We start from the raw sequence: 20877 nt of genomic DNA, 5'->3' as shown, positions 1-20877 counted from the left end.
AGCCACACTCTGGCTGCTGTAACAATGCGTTTGCTTTTAATTCCAGATGCCGGTTCATATTAAATGTCAATTCGATCTGTGCAAACGTGAACTCACTGGAGAGATGGTAGATGATAACTTGATTAGACACAGGAGGGACCAGAAATAACTGGCACATGTCCCTCTCCTGGCTCCTCTCTGTGTGCACAGTGTGGGCACATTGTTAGTATGCACATACAATGTGTTAGATTCCCCTCACCCATATGCAGTGCTGGGAAGTAACTAAGTGCATTTACTCAAGTACTGCACGTTAAGCATACTTTAGAGGTAGTAAACATAAACATATTAGTAAACATATTGGAAATTGGAAATGCCCTAGTAAAAGTGAAAACACTTTACTAGGGCATTTCCAATTTTTAATACGGTTTACTTCTACTCAGAGGCAAAACGTTAGTGACAATTTACTTTGTACATTTTGATTATTATTACAAAACATTGTGAGCTTGTCAGCTATTTAAAAAGAAATACCTTTTGAAAATGTGTGAAATTAGTCATTTTGCATTTCAGTTTTCTTTATTTTACTTTCGGTACTTCAAGTATAGTTTGATACCAAAACATTTGTACTTTTACCCAAGTGCATTTTTAGTACCAAACTTTTTCTTGCAAGAGCGCATTTCTACATTGTACAATGATTTACAATTACAATTTATAATTTAGGCATATTTAGCAGACTCTCTTAATCCAGAGCGATTTACAGTAAGCCAGCTCAATAATGACCTGGCATCGGTCTACTACTGTACGTGCTTTCTAAATTAAAGGTCATCAAGTCTAGGGCAAAAGTGCTACGGCTAGTGCTACGGCCAAAAGTGAGTCTTCAGGCTAAGGAAGATTGTGAATGATTTGTGTACATTGTGGTACTGATAGTTGCACTTAAGTAAATACATTGAGTAGTTTCTTACACCACTGCCCATATCTACTCACACAGCAACACACACACACACACACACACCACTCGCTCTGGGAATTGCCGTTATGTTCGGAACATTCTCCTGTTCTTTGTGTCTCTCTGTCCAGATGTGCAGGGATAGTTGCTTATGAAAGCAATTCACTAAGGTTCCCATCGTGCTATCTTGTTATGACCCTATGGTGGTACAGTGAGCGATCGGTGCACCTCTGCGTGGGGGTTATTATACTGACTTGCTTGCTCAGGGGGTGCATCGACTCCTTTTAGCTGACGCTGCATGCCAAACTACTTTCACCCGGCCTCTGTTATCCACCCTGTAAATGGGACCTTGTGTTTTTTTGAGTGGTGCAACCACTCCCTTACGGAGTTATGTGGGTGGGTGGCTGCCTGGCTGGGTATGAGCACGAAAACAGCATTAAACACACAAACACACACATTAAAGGTATATTCAGTGATTTCACTTAATTCAAATATCACTTATTTTTTTGTTTTGTTGTGATAATCCTCCCTACTATAGCTGGCCATATAAGGAGTTCCTCCCTGTCCCCAGTTAACCCCTGGGGGTCAAAAAACCTTAGGTTTCGTTTTTGACTCTATATCCTGATTGGACGAAAGGCTGGGTCCCACAGCCAAAAACGAAACCTAAGGTTTTTTGAGTGAAATCACTGAATATACCTTTAACATATATGATGCTTTTGGGTGTGCCAGTACAGTACAGTGACAGGCTACAGTGACAGTACCGTACAGTAGAGGGCACACGGTGTAACTGTCATTTCTCAACCGTTTCGGACGCGGGGCGGCTCGCCGGAACCGGGCCGGCACCCTGGGTTGCGTTTCAGCCACACGTATGTCTTAACTGGCCACGCATGTTGGGAGCCACGGCTGAGTCTTAACCTGCCACGCGTGTGTCTTAACCGGCCACGCATGTCAGTCTGTTTGTACTTCGGACCAACATATGCGCCCCCTCTTCAAATGCGTTCTAAATCAGTGCTTCTCAAACGTTTTAGACCTGCTATTTTTCAGAACCACTGTTCTAAATGCTATTTTTTAACATACTCTATGTTGCTATATGCATGCATGTAACTGTCATGGCACACTTTATGTGGCCTTCTAAAACATACTCTTTTGCACCTCCTAGAGGCGATTTCTGTAACAGCCAGTAATTAGTGTTTAGTAATTCCAGATGTGTTAGCTCAGCTCAATTGTTTCCAGCACACCTGAAACCCTAATTAGTCTGTAGGCTCATGCCGTTTGTTCATGTGAGACACAGAGGCAGAGCTCCTCTCCCCCTTTTTCTTCTGTCGTTCCACAGAATAGTATAAACTAGAAAATCTGAAATGACACAGCTGCTCTCCTGTTTTTTAACGGGATCATTAAAGGAGCGGTGGAGAAGAGCTCCAAGCACGGCGCCGAGGACAAGACGCAGAACATCATCATGGCCATGAAGGAGCGCATGAAGATCCGGGAGAAGAACCGCCCCGAGGTGTTCGAGCTGATCCAGGACATGTTCCAGGCCTCCAAGGAGGACTTCAACACCAACCTGAAGGCGGCCAAGCAGGCCGTGCTGGAGGGCACCTCCAAGTGGTCCGCCAAGATCACCATCACAGGTCAGTGTCGCTGTTAATTAACCCATTCTGACCTGAGATCAGCCAAGATCACCATCACAGCTCAGTGTCGGTGTTCAAACCCATTCTGACCTGAGATCAGTCAAGATCACCATCACAGCTCAGTGTCGCTGTTAATTAACCCATTCTGACCTGAGATCAGCCAAGATCACCATCACAGCTCAGTGTCGGTGTTCAAACCCATTCTGACCTGAGATCAGCCAAGATCACCATCACAGCTCAGTGTCGGTGTTCAAACCCATTCTGACCTGAGATCAGTCAAGATCACCATCACAGCTCAGTGTCGCTGTTAATTAACCCATTCTGACCTGAGATCAGTCAAGATCACCATCACAGGTCAGTGTCGGTGTTCGGCACAGTGTTGTTTTCGTCGGCTAAAACTAAGACGAAAAATGTCTTAACACTAAAACATTCCGGGTGACTAAAATGTGAAACTTGCTGCCAAAAACAACAGTGGTATTCAGCGCAGTAGCCTCATGGCTGCACCGTGACTGGTTCCATTTCACTCATTTTGGATTCCATATAGAAAGCATATAGAAAGGTGACCCCCGGAAATGCTTTGGCAATGTCTCGGGGACCCCCGCCACGCCACCCCTCCCGACCCCCCAATATAAATTGACTGCTACAATAACCTTAATAATAGAGACAATACACCATGAATAAATACTGAAACCCGATATAATCATTAGGGAAGGTGTATGCATGTACTATGTGTACTATTATGTAAACTATTCATTTCCATTTTCCAGCCATTCAGTTCAATTCAAACAAAAAAACTTTATTTTTTTAAATATACACATAATTTGGGGACCCCCCCAAAATAATCTGCCGACCCTCCCGAGGGGTCGCGGGCCTCGGGTTGAGAGCCACCTGAGCTGGAAGATCTGTGTGTTGTCGTGGAACTGTAATTGGTTCTTCAGACTGAACCACTATAGACTATATAGTGGCAAATCGATTGGCTGAGTGAGTTTAACGTCAGCTCTATATTTGGTCCGCTGGTTTTTTTCTGTGGTTTCCTGTGAATGTACAGTAACGCCTTAAGGATACTTGGGTTTATGTGGTTAAATGTGCCTCAAGGAACCATGAAAAAGGTTATTTGTGGAAGGAACCACGGGCTATACTACTGTAGCCTTTTAAAGAGCCCTTATCTTTCTGTGTTTACACAGACGGCCAACTCCTGCAAGCATTCAGATCTGCACGGGGTAATTCTCCTGCTGTTTGGCATCATGAACTGTGCATATTCAACATCATTACGGGAACTGTCAACACATTACTCTAAATTCATAACGACCCGTCAGCATCCATCAAGCGTGTCAGTGTTGTGGCATATCATTTGTCTGGACATTTTTCCCCGGTATTAAAGTTTAATGATAAAAAAAAATATATATATATATATAAAAGTAGCTGCACACTCGTAGCTCCGGTGTGGTAATTTATGAAGACATTAAAGAAGAAGAAAGTTTCATGCAGCAAAGCAAAAAAAAAAATTGTGAAAATGGGGCGCAAACCTTGGCATGTTCTTTCAGAGCGACCGATTTTAACTAAAATCTTTGCTTCTGGGGGTCCTTGACATGAAATATCGAGTGATATAGGCCTAGAAACATGGGTATTTCAGAAAACTGTCAGGGTTCCGAAGACTTTTTATTTCGACGTCGGGCCTAAATGGGTTAAGCTCTCTCTCTCTCTAACCCAGCGTCAGCAAAACCACATGGAGAGGGACGGTATTCATCTTCTACCCCAACGGGAAGTACAAAAGACTTAGAAGTCTGTTTGCTGTGCCATTAGCCATATGAAGATGTAGAATAATGAGGCACACTATGGCCGCTCTGCTCGAACCAATAGTCCAATTAGCTCTCTGAACAACAGCTCGTTACGGTGATGTGATGCAGGAGTGGGTTCTAGCCAACACACCAGCTCAGGTGGTTTGCTCTCCCCTCTCAGGGTCTGGAGCTCACCACTGTTGTTAGCTATAAGATGTTATCGTGCCGCAGTGCATCTCTACGTACAGTATAGGGCTGCGAATCTTTAGGTGTCCCACGATTCGATTCGATTCCGATTCTTGGGGTGACGATTCGATTCAAAAACGGTCTTTTCGATTTTTCCGATTCTCGATTCAAAAAAGATTTTTTTTCGATTCTAAAGCAGTTTTTAAATTTTTATTAAAAACAATTAAATATAATTTTTAGCATGATCTACTCCAGTCTTCTGGCATGAAAGCAGAGTACATTTAGTAAAAAGCTTGTATAATTGTAAAGGTTTTATCAACTGAATGATTTAAACACACAAAGGTTAAATCCAAGAGTAAGAACATGTCTCATTTATTTAGCTTGCACAAATTTGAACCAGTACAAAAGTTACAAAATCTCTTCTCACTCAATACCAGAACAATACATTAGTATTAAAACAGGTGTAAAATAAATACAATTGGCAGGCTTAGCTTAGCTGGTAGTAAATGCACTATGCAGAAACCCAGGCCATAATGCATTGCATGCACAGGTACATTAAATGTACCTGTGCATGCAATGCATTATGGCCTTTTTTTTTTTTTGATTTTTGGAAAATGAGAATCTATTATGAATCGGACGGCATTAGAATCGCAATTCTAACTCGAATCGATTTTTTTTTGACAGGCCTAGTACAGTATTGCACTTCTAGTATTGCCTTTCCTCGTGGCTTTGCCCTGGGTTTTGGCTCCCATGAGTGTCACATTGTTTGCCTCTGTGCCTGACACATAAGTGACACCCAGCCTCATCCTTCTCTGATGTGCTTCCGTCCATGTGACAACTATAGTGCCATTCATATAACCCATTTCGGGCAGGAACCCCTTTTGGTGTTTTAAGCATTTTAGCTATTGAAAAGTAGCCGATCTACAAGCTCGTAGCGCGCCACCGAGTGGCGCGCTACGTATACGCTACCTACGCTCCGTAACTGTATCATTCGTAACTGCTGTGCTACCTCTGGCGAGATAAAGCCCTTATCTTATCTGAACTACCCAGAACCATTGCTGATGACATGAGAGTCAGAGTATGCTAATGATTATCTGTTATACGGTACATCTGTGACCCTAAACAAAAGCGTTTTCAGTGCCTGGGCTGAGACAGTACATTAGGCCAATATTTATAGCCTTTTCTTCTCTGACTTTCGGACGGACGGACGGACGGACGGACGGACGGACGGATGGATGGATGGATGGATGGATGGATGGATGGATGGATGGATGGATGGATGGATGGATGGATGGATGGATGGATGGATGGATGGATGGATGGATGGATGGATGGATGGATGGATGGATGGATAGATAGATAGATAGATAGATAGATAGATAGATAGATAGATAGATAGATAGATAGATAGATAGATAGATAGATAGATAGATAGATAGATAGATAGATAGATAGATAGATAGATAGATAGATAGATAGATAGATGCTATTTCAGGGGCGCAGCCCTGCACTAGCTACTGGAGATGCAGTGTACAGCAAGGAATTCTACACAGTGGGACACATTCTTTCAAGAGCAAAATGCTGGGTTCAAGGTTGTCTTCATTTGTCTCCCTTGGGAGACATTTGTCTTGGAGACAGAGTCACGGCTGCATACAAATAACAGACACGTTCACATACGAACAGGAAAAAAAAAACGCCCACATACACAAAACAGAGATATTGCACACATTCCCTCGCAACTATAGTCAATAAAGTGCTTTCTGGCAATCCCTGAATCTCTGAGTCAGTGAAGTGCATTCGGTAATCTCTGATTGAGCATTTTGATTGACAGGGGGACAAAAGAGTGTTTAAATCTATTATACACACACCGTGTAGTTCTATAGCTCCTCCTACCGGATGGCATTAGCTCGTACAGCTCGTTCAATTAAGTTGAGGAGAGTTCGGAAAAAGGGAATTCTCCTGAATGCTGCCTTCGGGGATGGCATGGAGAGGGTGGCGTTTGCATTTCTTTCACCATGCTGCACGCACAGTCTGAAGAAACGGACAGGCGGTTCAAAGGGCAGTGCCCCGTGCCCCCTTTGATGTCTTATGTGTGCACGTGCAACACCTGCATGGCACTCCTGGCAAGGACTCCCAGGAGAGCCCGGCTCTTCCCAGGAGGGTTCTCTGCCGATGGTGGCACCTACTCTAGCTGTCCCTGTCTGTCAAAATGCTGACAGGCTGCTTGCTGGTGGCTGCTTGGAATCCCCAAGAGTGTATCTACCCACACCATTCTGCCTTTCGGTGCACAGGACGACATTCTGAAGTTATAGTAGATTGGTAGGGAGGGAGGGAGGGGGGGGGGGGAGGCGCTGAGGATGTCTGGCTTTCCGAAATTACGTCATTATAGGCCAGCCGAGTCCATGGACTTTTAATGTTTGTCGAGAGCCTAATTATAAATGATGAATTCCACGTTAATGTTTGTTGTTTATTGTTGTGTAAATTATGATGTAATTTATGCCAGCCAAATCTATGGACCTTAATGTCTCTCACTATTATAAATACATTTTCACAGAACATCAACATGCCCCCCAAACATCTGGGCAGCCCTTCACTTCACACAAGTGTGATTGTTTTAATTTGTTTTCATGTGCAGGGTGTATTTGTTTGACACCATTCTACTTATTTGAGTAGACGTATAATGAGTAAACATATAATGACATACAGTGCTATAGCAAAATCAAAGTGTTGTACTCTGTTGCGCTCTGTTCCACTTTATTGATACATACTGTACGTCTGTTATTACCGCCGGTCTGTTCTCGGGGAGCTTCTGTGGTAAATCCATCCATAGAAAATATGGACAAAGCGTTCTCCGGGTCTGATATGGACGTACGATGAAGCCTGTCAGTCCTTGAACTGTAAGTCGCCATCTTTCTAGATCCGTTTGGGGCCCAGCTGGCCATTGGCTGGCCCAGACAACGGGGCGGGACTTCCCCCCCCCCCCCCCCCCCCCCCTTCTTCTTCTTCGTTGGCGGGGGGTGGATCCCGATCATAGACTGTAAAGGTAGCCACGCCCCTCAGAACATACTCGACTTTTTTTTAAATAAATGGGACCATCATTTTCCAAAAATAATATTATGACATGATAAATTAGACTTTACCCCATTCTGACCTGAGATCAGATTCTAAAAATGTCTTCTACATCCTGACAGTTTTCTGAAAAAGCTAAGTTTCTATGTCAGTCGTTCTTCGATTTTTTCATAAATAGCAGACCTACAAGCTCTTAGCACGCCACTCAGTGGCGCGCTATGAGCTTGGTAGATCTGCTATTTTTCAATAGCTAAAGCACGACATGATGCTGACACCAAAAGGGGTCCCCCCGCATCAAAAATGGGTTAAACTAGTGACTGGAAGCAGAACAGTATTCATGACCATGTTTATTAAGGTAATACAGTCTAGGTGAAGTTGGGCCCAAATACGTGGACCTCTATGGAGCTATGGGTTTTTTTCGGGCCCAATGACAGCGCCACAAACAGGCCATTATATGAACTGGCTTCAGACACCATTGGCTTCACTGCCCCCCCCCCCCCCCCCCCCCCCCCCCCCCCCCGCGGTAAATCGAGCCACTCATGCATTGTCCCTGTCCAAATAATCGTGCGGCAGCTTTAGAGTGGTGACAGACATATGGCTCCGTTTGTCTGGGATCCTTGTTGTGTATAAAGCTCTGGCCTGGAAGACGTGAGAGGACACAAACCCACCTCTATAACATCTCACACCTGCATATTATACCACTGTGATTAGAGTGTCCGCTCCTCTGAGACTGGGAGGTCGGGGTTCAATTCCCAGGCAAAGTCATGCCAAAGACTAAAACAGTGGACCCATTGCCTCTCTGCTTGGCAGCACTCGGCATCAAGGGGGGTATGTCCCTGCGACATACTGTACTATACAGTAGCATCATGGCCGGGGGACGTATACTTGTAGTCTTGTACAGTACACCAAGTCGCGTCACTGCTACAGAAACAGGAGATAGGCTCTGTCCTATGGGGCCACATGAGGCTACATACTGTACTTACTTACTTATAGGAGGGGAGGTCTTTGGAGATACAGTATAAGCAATTGCCATTTTGCCTTAAGTACTCTGAACCACGTACTGGGTATAGTTTATATAAGGCCGTTGCATGTTGCAGGCTCATTTGGCTATAACTCCACATTTTGTTTCAGCTCTGGGTGGTGTCGAGCAAGACGCTTGTATTCATGTATTAGCCAGGCTACAGACGGTTGTGTTTATGTATTAGCCAGGCTACAGAGTTAGCGTGCGGAGCTCTGCTTTCCCTGGCGAAGTGTTTACGTTGTTTGGTTTTACAATGTAATATTGGCAGGCTATTTTCTCCTTTCTCTGCCTCGGCTTCTGCCTCAGTTTCTTGAAATTGACTTTGGCCAAAACCATTCATAAATAAATCAGGAACTCGAATGAATTATATAGATACAGCTAGCATTAAGAAAATCCTTACAGAAATTGTAAAAGAAAACTTGTGATACCAGTGAATGGATATTTCCCAACCCCTACTCTATAAAAAAAATATAGTATATATATATACACTGTATATGTGTATGCCGGTACGTGTATAGAACAGGTTGGTCTGTATGCTTCCCCAAGTCTCTTCAGTCTCACCCATGTTTCCCCTCACTTGCGTCTTTTGCCTCAATTGCCTGTCACTTGGTCCCTCCCACCAAATGTCAAGATTTACAAGCTTGTATATCTGCTATTTTTGAACAGCCAAAGTATAATGTTTAAAGTGACTATGTTAAAATGACTGTGATGCTGTATTACATAATTGTGCTGGGGGGGGGGGACTACAATCTGATATTACACAACACAGGTTATTAATAATGCACATTTTATATAGCATTGCATATGTACTCATACTAGGACACTTGGCATAGTTAAACCAGGCGCTGACTGAAGTCACACCTTCATGCCAACGTTGTTAGCCAATAGAGCGTCGCAGTCCCGCCCCCCTATCAGGGCCCAGGAAATGATTCTCTGTTCATTTTCCTCATAGACTTTTCAGAAAGTATTTATTTAAAGACGTTTACGCCGCGGACAAAGCCAACTCTTGTCGTGACGAATCATGACAACAAACACAATTTTTCGGCCGAACAAATAATTAGAAAGAAGAAAAAAAACGGCAGGTTACAACACTTTTTTTGTTGTTTTTCTTCTTGGCGCCGGATCAGTCTCTATCCTTTTAATACTCTATGGAGGCCACAGGCCAGTCTTCCTGCCCTCCTTCTCTCTGAGAGAAGGAGGGCAATTACAGAGGACAATTACAGACATGACAATGAGTTTCTTTTACTTTCCCAATATATAAGTATGGTCTCTAGAACACATATTAATACAATTGAAAGGTATTATACATATAGTTATTTAACCCTGCTCATTAACTTTATGTCTTGTATTAATGAGTCAGCACTCCTTCCTCTGGCAGGCCGTAAACACCCTTTCAGCACAGCCAGGAAGTGACTTGATATTTATGACCCTGCAGGCTCTTTTTGTGCGAGCAGTAATGCAGACTATTTCTGTCCTCTGCTTGGGCACATACTGTACTTAGATCACATAATCCAATGCAATACATGCATTTATTTCACTTAAATATAATATACAATATTACATATTATATTATATTAATATTATATTATATATTATATATATACATTATATTATACATATAATTATTATATATTATATTTTGCATAATATACACTGCGTGAAAAGAGGAGTTAACGGGGCAATTACGGCAACTGCATTTCACGGTAGTTTGTTGGGAAGATTAACGGGAGTTTCCTGTAATATACACATCCATATTCCAAGGTTTTTGCGCAGTGATAATATGCAAATGTGTGCGTTCGGTTTAGTTTTAATCAGCGACTGTTAAGCGAGCGGCTAACGTGGCAGCCGTGTGAGTGAGTGAGTGATTGATGTAATTTTGTTACAGTCGTGACACAACCTTTTTCTAACACACGTCCCATAAATATGGCAGTATATACACTGTACAAAAGACACATGTTAGGATCGAGGGTGCTGCGGTTAATGAGATTTATGACATAACAAAAGGGGAAGTGGATGAAATAAACATAGCATAATGTAGGCTCCCCGTGTTGTTGCCTTAATTTGCCAGCTGTAGGGGTGGAGTAATTAATGTCCTTGCGGACGATCTGGAGAGATCTTCAGGGAAGACGCTGCTCTTGTGTGCATGTCGCCCTCTCGCTCACAGCAGTGTTGTTTTCCTCGACTAAAACTAAGACGAAAATTGTTCGTCGACTACCTTTTTCCACTGACGAAAACTAAATGGAAACGAACTGAAAACTAAGCTATGATGACTAAAACTAAGACAATTTCGTCAACAAATAAAAACTAGACTAAAATGTTAGGAAGGGACTAGTGGACAAGAGATCCAGTATAAGTCATTTTACACTTGGTTGCATGCTGAAAATAGCAGATCTACAAGCTCACAATGCGTTGCGCTGCGACACGTTGTGAGCTTGTAGATCAGCTATTTTCAGCAAGTGAAAAAAACTGTTATTACGATGGCATCGAGGCCCGCCAAAATACATTTTAGTCGACTAAATCAACTGTAGGTGTAGTCGACTAAAATCTTATATGTAGTCGACTAAAACTAGACTCACACTAAAACATTCCAGGTGACTAAAATGTGACTAAAACTAAATGAACCCCCAAATTGACACTGATGAGTCCGCGGACCCCCATTTAAAAAAAAATATGCAAAGGACCCCCATAAGAAAATATTTTGACGGCTCTAGCAGTGATTCTCAACCCGTTTAATTTCAAGGACCCCCCAGTTTGACATGAATTAGTCTATACGGACCCCCATTGAATGTCATTTCTATCTCTGGGACCCCCGATTTATATTGTAAAATCAATGTTAATGTAACTCTGAGTGTGTAACGGGTCCATTTGGTTCCATTTGTACACCCTCAGAGTTACACACCCAAAAGGGTCCATTTGGTTCCAAACTGTCGTTTAGCTGGGTCCCCCCCTGGAACTCCCTCAGGTACCCCTGGGGGGGGTCCCCGGACCTCACTGCCCCTATAGCACACAGTGGTGGGGAAAAAAGCACTTACATGTTTTACTTAAGTAAAAGTATCAATATTGCAATGTAGGACTACTCCGTTACAAGTAAATGTTCGGGATTCAAAATGTACTTGAGTAAAAGTACAAATAAAAAAGTAAATTAGCTTATATGTATACACAGTATAACGTCCTCCAAACCATCATCGATTGATTTGGAATCAATGGGTGACGTCATGTCAAATTATCCCATTCTGGGCGGGAACCCCTTTTGGTGTTTCAAGCATTCTGTTATACTTTAGCTATTGGAAAATAGCAGATCTACAAGCTCATAGCGCGCCACCGAGTGGCGCGCTATGAGCTTGTAGGTCTGCTATTTTTGAAAATTCTTAAAAAATTGCGGCACAAATCTTTGAATAGGCCTAAAATGGGTTATATAGGCTAGTTTAGGGCTACAGTGGAGGCAATGCCCCAGAGAAGGGTCTTTGTACAGTAGGTGACTCATTTGCCGGTCTTGTCCGTCTCCCCAAAAGTGCTGTACACACAGTACTGTGTATTTTTACACAGTGAAACGTCTCTCTGAATACCGAGGTGAGTAAATGGTCAATGCAGTAACAGAAACTTGATGTTGATGCTATTGATAGTATTGCCTCAGGTTGTATTTACAGTACGTGACCTCTGGCATCTCGTGGTTCCTTAGCAACACCATAAGGAGGCGCTCGTACAGTATATATAGCATGGACGTTGTGGTGTACAGTTCAACCTCAATCCCAATCACTGTGATCACTATAGCAGTGGTTATCAACCAGTGGTCCTTGAGGGGCTTCCAGGTGGTCCCGGCAGCTAAACGATGCATTGACCCTTATAGATCTTTGACTCTCGAGAGTGTTAAATGGAACCAAATGGACCTTTATAGATCTTTGACTCTTTGAGAGTGTAAAATGAAACCAAATGGACCCTTATAGATCTTTGACTCTCGAGAGTGTTAAATGAAACCAAATGGACCTTTATAGATCTTTGACTCTTTGAGAGTGTAAAATGAAACCAAATTAATTCTCTGTTAAATCTCTGCATTTCTTAATTCACAAGAAGTCTACACAAATTAGAGAGTAATTGTTATTTTGACCAACATTTGCCTGTTATCTCTCCTATCTTACCGACATCAACATGGAATTGTGGACAACATCTTATCCGACAACACGATATTTCAAGTTTTGCGTCTGAGAGGCTATACATGTCATCAAATGGTGGTTCCGTGGCTCAAATGCTCACTTAATAATGGGCCTTGATACAGAAAGGGTTGGAAACCACTGCACTATAGGAAATGCCACGCATTCTTGAGAACCGCTCCTCTGATCAACATGAATTCTTGAGAACCGCTCCTCTGATCAACACTTAACACTGGACAGTGCGTCCACGCCCTTGGTTCCTCGGTAAGATGTCGTCCAATTTATAGATGGGCAACACCCGTTGTACCCAAGGCCGGGTGACATTGAAGTTAAAACATACATTTTAAGTCGATTGCTTGAGCGGCTCTCAAGATACGTGAAGGACAGACACACGCACGCACACACACACACACACACACACACACACACACACACACACACACACACACTCTCTCTTTCTCTCTCTCTCTCTCTCTCTCTCTCTCTCTCAGATATTCTGTGAATTTATAGATAGACTAAGCTGTTTGAAAGGCTTTTCAATTGCTCGGTGAAGCCACTCTGTTATTACAGCACATTTCTTGAAGACTTAATTTTTTGTCTCTGTAAATGTTAGCTCTACATTGATTTAAAACTGCTGGTGGTTTAGTAAACTTATACACTAATGAATAAAACAATGAAGCCCCTACAGACGGAGATCAAAGTAGATAAAGTGCCCCTCGGGGCACAGGTCTCCTCCAGGGCAGGTGAGGTTGTGGCCTCCTGGTGGCGCTTTTATAGGCCAATGTGAAAAAAAGGATGATTTGAGGCATTTTGTCGGACGCACACACAATCCTGCAAACTTTAAAAGCCAATGTTAGCCAGTTAGGATGGAATGTGAAATCCGTCTTGAACACATGACTATTCTGTGTAATGATTTGTGGGATTTTTGGACAGAATCTGGAGGAGTAATATAAAAAAATTGTACAAAAGTCGGCCTCCTGGTGGCGCTATAAAGGTCTCCACACACCGGGCGCGAATCGGATGCGGATTTGGATTTTTAGCAGCGTTTCTCAATCGGTTTTCCGAAAAACACGGCAGGCGTGCAACCACCTTAACAGGCCGTTCTGGAAAGATTGGCATCGACCGGGTTAACGGTGCCGGAGATTAGCTGTTAAGACGGACGGACGCACGTCACACACACACACACACACACACTAAGGTTGGGCGATATGCCAATTTTTTTCAACCGCCCATCGTCTGACAAATATTCGCCGATTAACGATGTATTCGTGTCATAAAAGTAAAGTGAGAACAGCTCACTGCAGGTCGCAAAAAAGCCAGATCTACAAGCTCTCAAGGCGCCGCGTCCTGCCTGTTTTTGCAGCTCCGTTCGCTAGGCGTTGAGAGCTTGTAGATCAGTCTGTTTCTGCAGACTGCAGCGCAGCTGCGCAGCCAGGGTAACTTGCTCCCTTGCTACCCCGCAACGGCGGTCCGTCGGAGGCTCGGAGCAGAGCAGTGGAGCCCACAAGCTGCTGCGGCCTGGCTGCTGCTGATCTACAAGCTCTCAAGGCATCGCGTCCTGCCTGTTTTTGCAGTGCCGTTCGCTACGCGTTGAGAGCTTGTAGATCTGTCTATTTTTGCAGCGTTGTCAATAAAAATAACTTAGATTACAGGTGGATATGAAGTTCAATCAGTGGGTTGCAGCACCAGTAGGGGCTACACGCTAAGCTAACTTATGATCCCCGAGCCTATACACTTACACTAGTAGACAGTTTTTTTGAGGCATTGGGATTGTGATGAGACACGAGACAGCAGTGTGCATTCTGTTGTGACTGTATATTATTAAACTGCATGGGTCTGGACTCCGGAGCTTAAACAACATGTAGGCTACATCCTCCCAGCTCCCAGGCTCCCAGCCTTTACTCTGGCTGGCGGCTGCCGTAAGTGCCGTGCCCCGGTGCCCGATGCTGCTGAGTGCGGGGACTGTGGGAGCATACATTATAACGGGAGGAGGTGATTTCCACCCGGCCGCTGTTACTATACTTTGCTGGGCCAAATTGATTCACATGTTGCTCACACTTTACTTTAGGTTAATTGGGCTAAATCGTCCCGAGAAATCGCTGAATAAAAATATTCGGCGATTGGATTCGTATATTCGCGATTGACGATGTATTCGTATCGTCACCCAACCCTAACACACACACACACTAACACACACACACACACACACACACACACACACACACACACACACACACACACACTCACACACGGACGGAGTGCAAAACATACTCTCTCCCCATGCCTTCGGCCAGTTTTTTTTGTGAACTAAGAATGCTTTTTGTATGGAAAAAAAAACAAAAACAAAGTGCGGAATGGATTGCAAATCCTGCGTATTCAGCCACACTCCCAAAAGCAGAAGAACCCCTATCCAGAGCTCCACCCCATAGTCTCTGGAGACCGATGGATGCCAATGAATAATAGTGATGACTGAAGAGTGCAATATCTGCCTCTGAGATTATATTATTTAAATATTTAAATGATCCTACTCAACTCACCTGAGCGGTGGAATCAATAACTTTAGGCACTATAGCCCACGTGGCTATAGTTGTATGACATATCTATTAACCCATTTTGACCTGAGATCAGATTCTAAACGTGTCTGCTACATCTTGACAGTTTTCTGGAACAGCAACAATCATAAATGAACGCCCAACTTGATCATACTCAGTGGCGTCGCTCAAAGTCCCCGAGGCCACCCTGCAAGGAGGAGGGTGGGGCCCTTTCACCACATGCAGTGTGTCACATCACGGAAAAAGACTCACTTACCATCTTCTATGTTGCTTAATATGTCCCCTCTCGGCGATTTGGAAAAAAAGCCCATTTCGACTGGGAGCACACAGAACAGTTGTATAAACATTGAAGCACATGGACCTCCCCCAGCTGGCGAGCAATGCTGTCACTCCTCGAGCTGATCTCAAATGGGTAAAATGGGTGGCCAACAAAGTTCTATTGCAGAGATAGTTAGAGTTTGGCTAACTGGGGCCCCCACCGCATTGCGTCGCTATAGCGTACCCTCCCGTACGCCAGTGATCATACTGCATCGCCACACAAAAGCATCAAAAGTAGAAGATCTGCATGCTCGGAACGCAGTAGGAATTAAGCGACACGTTTTGAGCTTTTCGATCTGCTATTTTTGAATTTTAATCCTGAAAAGTATCATTTTTGGACATAGTAAGGTTTCCACGCGACAGAGACCATGCATTACAAAATAATATGTTATTTTAGCCAGGGGCTAAAATGTCAATTATCTTAAGAACGGACGTGAATCAACAAATACTGTTTATGTGAGCTATCGTTCACATAAAATATAGATTAATGAAATAAAATAAAACAAATGAAACAAAATAATACAGATTTTTAGAGGCAACAGCGTAAGAACGGGGGACTAATTAAATATTTTACTGACGCACTCACCCACACTCACCCATCTGGACGAGCTGAAAGAAGAAAGAGACAATTACAGAAACAAACTATTAGTAGCAAATCCTTTTGATGTCAAGCTGAGGCACAGAAGAAGCCATAATAAACATTTTGTGTGTGGGAAAACTGCACACGAAACAGGCAAATGCATTATCTAACTAAGAAATATTTTATGAGGGTCAGGACATGGACAATTTGTTGACAACAATGTTTTACCTCCTACAACCTCCTGTTTCTATTTCAACGAAACCACCCACCGACCAAACAGACCTTTCCAAACAAACTTAACAATGCGAAATATGTTCAACGTGTTATTTTAGTTTTTTACACTTGGGTCTAACCCCAGCCCAACCCTTACTTGTTAATGTGTAACACTTTCTCAGTAGGCTACAAATGTGATTCTGTTTATAAATAAATAAATACAAATAATAATAAGAAACTAGAATCCAGCTAAATTGGGGGCCCTATTTCGTGGCCATATTGTATACTTAGGCCCTGTTTAGACGGTCTCAAGAGAAAACGTCAAAATTAAATATCAGATTCGTCAATATCATATCAATGGCGTTAGTGAAAACCCCCTTCCAGAGTGGAAATCCCCAGCGAAATCCCCAGCGAGGTCAACCGCTCGGAGGCGAAGGCTGCTAGTCGCTAGAGCCAACTCGTCTAAACGCTGAAAACGCAGGCAACGGGACCAGGAACGGACTGTCACAGAAAATCAGCCTTGGCGTTTATGGTCTACACCGGCCCAATGATGGCTCAAAGACGCTACCATGTCTTTGGTATTACCTTTTCTTCTTGAACAGGACTTTGCCGTTTACTCTACAGACCGGTGTCTGATCTACAAGCTTTCAATAGATCTCCTAATTGTTGGGGGGAAATACTATACTTTTCAATTCATCCAGTGATCGTCTCGGCGGCTTGCAAAGACATGGTCGTACGACCTCTGCCATAGAGTTAACCTCCTTGACTGTTTGAATAGATAGTTTGCTCATCATACTGTGGAATGGGATTGCTTTCAGCGTAATGTGTGTGGGAAATAATCAATGTCATGGTCCTATAGTTGATTAAGTGAATGCATGTTTGTAAAGGGCACGATGGAAACGTGAGCCTGCTGAAACTGATGAAATCTGCAGGGTTCGATCTGTGAGGTTCAAAGTTGATGCTGAGGTTTGTGTTTCCTTATTGATCCTGAAGATATTTAATTGACTGTTAACTTTACTTGAATTTATGGTAAGTGATATTTTTAAACAAAGAGTTTATTGTTAAAAGGTTATAAATCACTACATTCTGATGGTAATCATTGCTATAGAGTGTTTGTTCAGTAACATGGGTCTCCTTGTCTCTCCAGCAGAAAATACATGTTCAGCTAGGTGACAACATTTCAGCCGATCAAGAGAGTGTAGTCATTCAGCTTAATTTCAGATTAACTCAATTCGCGGCAGCATTAATTAATCCCTCAATAGCGTATTGCCAAGGTTTTAACACTTGCTTTGAAGAGCCAAATATCCGTAACCGAATGTTACAATGACAAACTGCTGTGTGTGGTGTGATGCCCGGGTGCTGTTGTCTAGTTTGGTGGTGTGAAAAAGCAGACCGCGAGTGTCAGCCCGCTTGCTATTATAGCCCGTTGAAAACCATTGTATTCACCAGAAACGGCCCCCTCAATGTCCTTTCTGAGATACAGAGCTGTGAATGGTGGGCTTAGACTGGGAGTGGATGCGCGCACATCTGCGTGTCCCACTCTGTGTTGATGCGGTTAGCAACATCAGCTAGCGAAACCCGATAATCTCCGGTTTGGCGGGCTAGGGTACTTATTTAAACCTCGTTTCTGGCGGACTCCGTGTTCATTTTTTATAATGTTCCAGTTAGATTTTTGCCTGCTCATTTCTTTGTGTAATCACTTACAATTTCACCTGTTTAATCTGCATCCTGACTGAGTTCTTTATCCATGATTGGATAAAGTCAGGACCTGAAAATGCATTTTCTGTTTAATAAAAAGCTGGCTAGACATGGAGACTCCTGAACAAACACTCTATACTATCACAATATAGAGCTTTTTAACACTCATTTTAACGTGAGCTGTAATGGTAAATCGTGCATTTATATAGCGCCTTCATCCAGACCCATTCATACACCGATGGCGGAAATAACCACGCAAGACACCAACCTGCACAGTGGGATCAATTAGGGGTTCAGAGTCTTGCTCAAGGACACTTCGACACTAACTCTGGGGAAATAAGCGAATTAGCACAACACCCCATAGCCCCATTCAATTCCCATTCCATTCAATGCAATTCATTGAGGGCTTGTGATAGGGGAAATAGCCAATAAGTAGTTTTTGCACAAAAAATAACGCCTGGACCTCCTTGGTGGGGACGTAACAACTACAAAGAAAGCTAAGAAAGCCTTCTAGCATGGAATTCTCCTTTAATGTGAGCTGTTATTCGACAGAGTATAAAATAGGGAATCCTTTCCGAAGGCAGCCAGGGGGAGCCAGGGGTCCCACAGCGACCCCTGGCTTGCCTTGACACCGAGACAACCCGCTGTCGCTCGGTCGGCGGTCAACTCGGTCCATTCCCGACTTTCACTCTAGTGTTACTCTTCCTTTTCAGTAAGCTCTGCACCCCCGGAATAAAACTATAAGAGTACACTACACACACACACACACACACACACACACACACACACACACACACACACACAGCCCCCCTGTGGGTTCCCCCAGTGGGGGAGGCCGACCTCTGGCCCCTGGCTCTTTTCTCAGCGTGTTTCTAACTCCCCGACATTAGCGCAGGAGCAATAGGAGGCTGTATAGCGGTTCCTCGGGGGAGAACCGTGTGGAGTAGCTATGTAGGAATCGACTCGCCGAAGCCTTATTAAAGTGTTGCTACGCCGTCTTTCAGCACGGACGTGAAGCGGTTTGCCGGGGACGTGTAGAGAGTGTTAAAGAGGCAGCGGATGAAATCCCGTGAGAGGGCAACTTTTGGACGAAAATAGCCAGATCTAGAAGCTCACACGACGACGCGTCACGCTGCGATGCGTTGAGAGCTTGTAGATCTGCTATTTTCAGGGGCGCAGCCCAGCACACTTTTATCTACTGGAGATCTGCAGTGTACAACAACGTGGATTTCGAAACAAAATTGGGTTTGTTTTAGAGACGGGTAAAAGGGCAAAAGATGTCTATGTGTGCACGTGCCCGACGGCTGCTATTCGGCAGCAACCCCACACTTATACTTAACTGTTAACTGTTCAATCTGAGGGAGCTTTATAAGCGTGGTTTTGCCTTAGAAGGGCTTCTTAGCAGAGGCGTCCTGGAGCCACAGGGGACACAGGCTCCACGGCTGTATAATCAGTGGTGGGAAAGGTACTCAAATGTTTTACTTAAGTAAAAGTATAAATACGGCGATGCGGATGTAGCCTACTCCATTACAAGTAGAAGTATTGTGTTAAAAATGTACTCAAGTACAGTACTGGCATCAAAATGTAGGTTACTTAAAGAACTAAAAGTAAAAGTACTCATATTGCAGAACAGTATTTCTGCATTGCAATATTGATGCTTTTACTTAAAGATGTGGTGCTGTGATTTTCTTCCACCCTGAAACCGTATTTGTTAAAAATGTTAAGTGGACACGCCCACCCCGTTCATTAAAGGACCACTTCACCACTTTTCAACCTATCTTCATATACTAGGTCCTCACTAATAATCATGAAAAAATGGCGCAATTTTTTTCTACTCGGTCTGTGTCTCATAGGAGGGCTGTGGGCAGTTCAGAAACCGTCTTCCAGTGACATCATCGATGGGGAATACAAGCTAATAGAAACTGCAGGCTTTCTAGTACTGAAAAGTTGCAATGCGAAAATGGAAGCCATCGTTCTCACGATAATGAAAATCTAAACATTTTTGTAAAGAAATCTTGTTTAAAAATAAATCTACCTAATGAGGATGTCACTGGAAGACGGTTTCTAAACTGCCCACAGCCCTCCTATGAGACACAGACTGAGTAGAAAGAAATCGTGCCATTTTTTCATGATTATTAGTGAGGACCTATTATATAAATAGGTTGAAAAGTTTACTTTAAGTATGTCTGGTTTGCCTGGTGGGTGGTGATGGGTGGTGATCCACCTGAACTGAAGCAGCACCCACATCTGTGGTGGTTGTATGATAACAGGGGGAGGGGTTAGGGGAGGGGATGATATTGTGATGCCACTATATCACTGTTTATAGTTTTTCATTGGCACGTTTGACTGTCCAAGAAAGAAACCCTAAACGCAAAGGGACAGACATCATTGCACATAACAACCACACCAAAGGGGTCTATACATGAAGTACTTGTCACCTCATAAACACATGAAAAACGGAACAAAATATAAAAGTCTCACGGCACTCCATCTTTAAGTAGAGTACTTTTTTTCCCCACACTGTATATAAGGGCATATTTTGCAGGGGCGTCTAGTTCGATTCCTCCCGCGGTGCCTCTGACTGGCACTAAATTGTAAATGCATTACAGCAGCCACAAAAAGGCAGTAAAGCTTAGAGTTTTGCTGTGCAGAATGAGGGCCAAGTCCTATACATCTTAACTACAGTCCATAATAAAACAAATACAGGCAGCTCCTTAGGGGCTCCATCTGCCTCGAGATGCCTCGACACCATCCATTGTGCTTG

At 43.4% G+C, this 20877-nt stretch overlaps 1 protein-coding gene across 1 annotated transcript in view; it reads left to right on the top strand.

Annotated features, from left to right (window-relative positions):
• The window catches only part of unc13c (unc-13 homolog C (C. elegans)), a gene marked incomplete at both ends in the record, with an annotated part of 309285 nt that overhangs the window by 49160 nt on the left and 239248 nt on the right, over positions 1–20877 (top strand). The window contains one exon of the mRNA XM_083759363.1: positions 2323–2550. Within this exon, the coding sequence (XP_083615489.1) occupies positions 2323–2550 (228 nt within the window). The remainder of the gene's footprint in view (positions 1–2322; positions 2551–20877) is intronic.

This window comes from Protomyctophum parallelum (genome assembly GCF_964188405.1).
Source record: "Protomyctophum parallelum genome assembly, chromosome: 2".
Taxonomy (NCBI): domain Eukaryota; kingdom Metazoa; phylum Chordata; class Actinopteri; order Myctophiformes; family Myctophidae; genus Protomyctophum; species Protomyctophum parallelum.
This window is presented reverse-complemented; position numbering and strand designations above follow the sequence as displayed.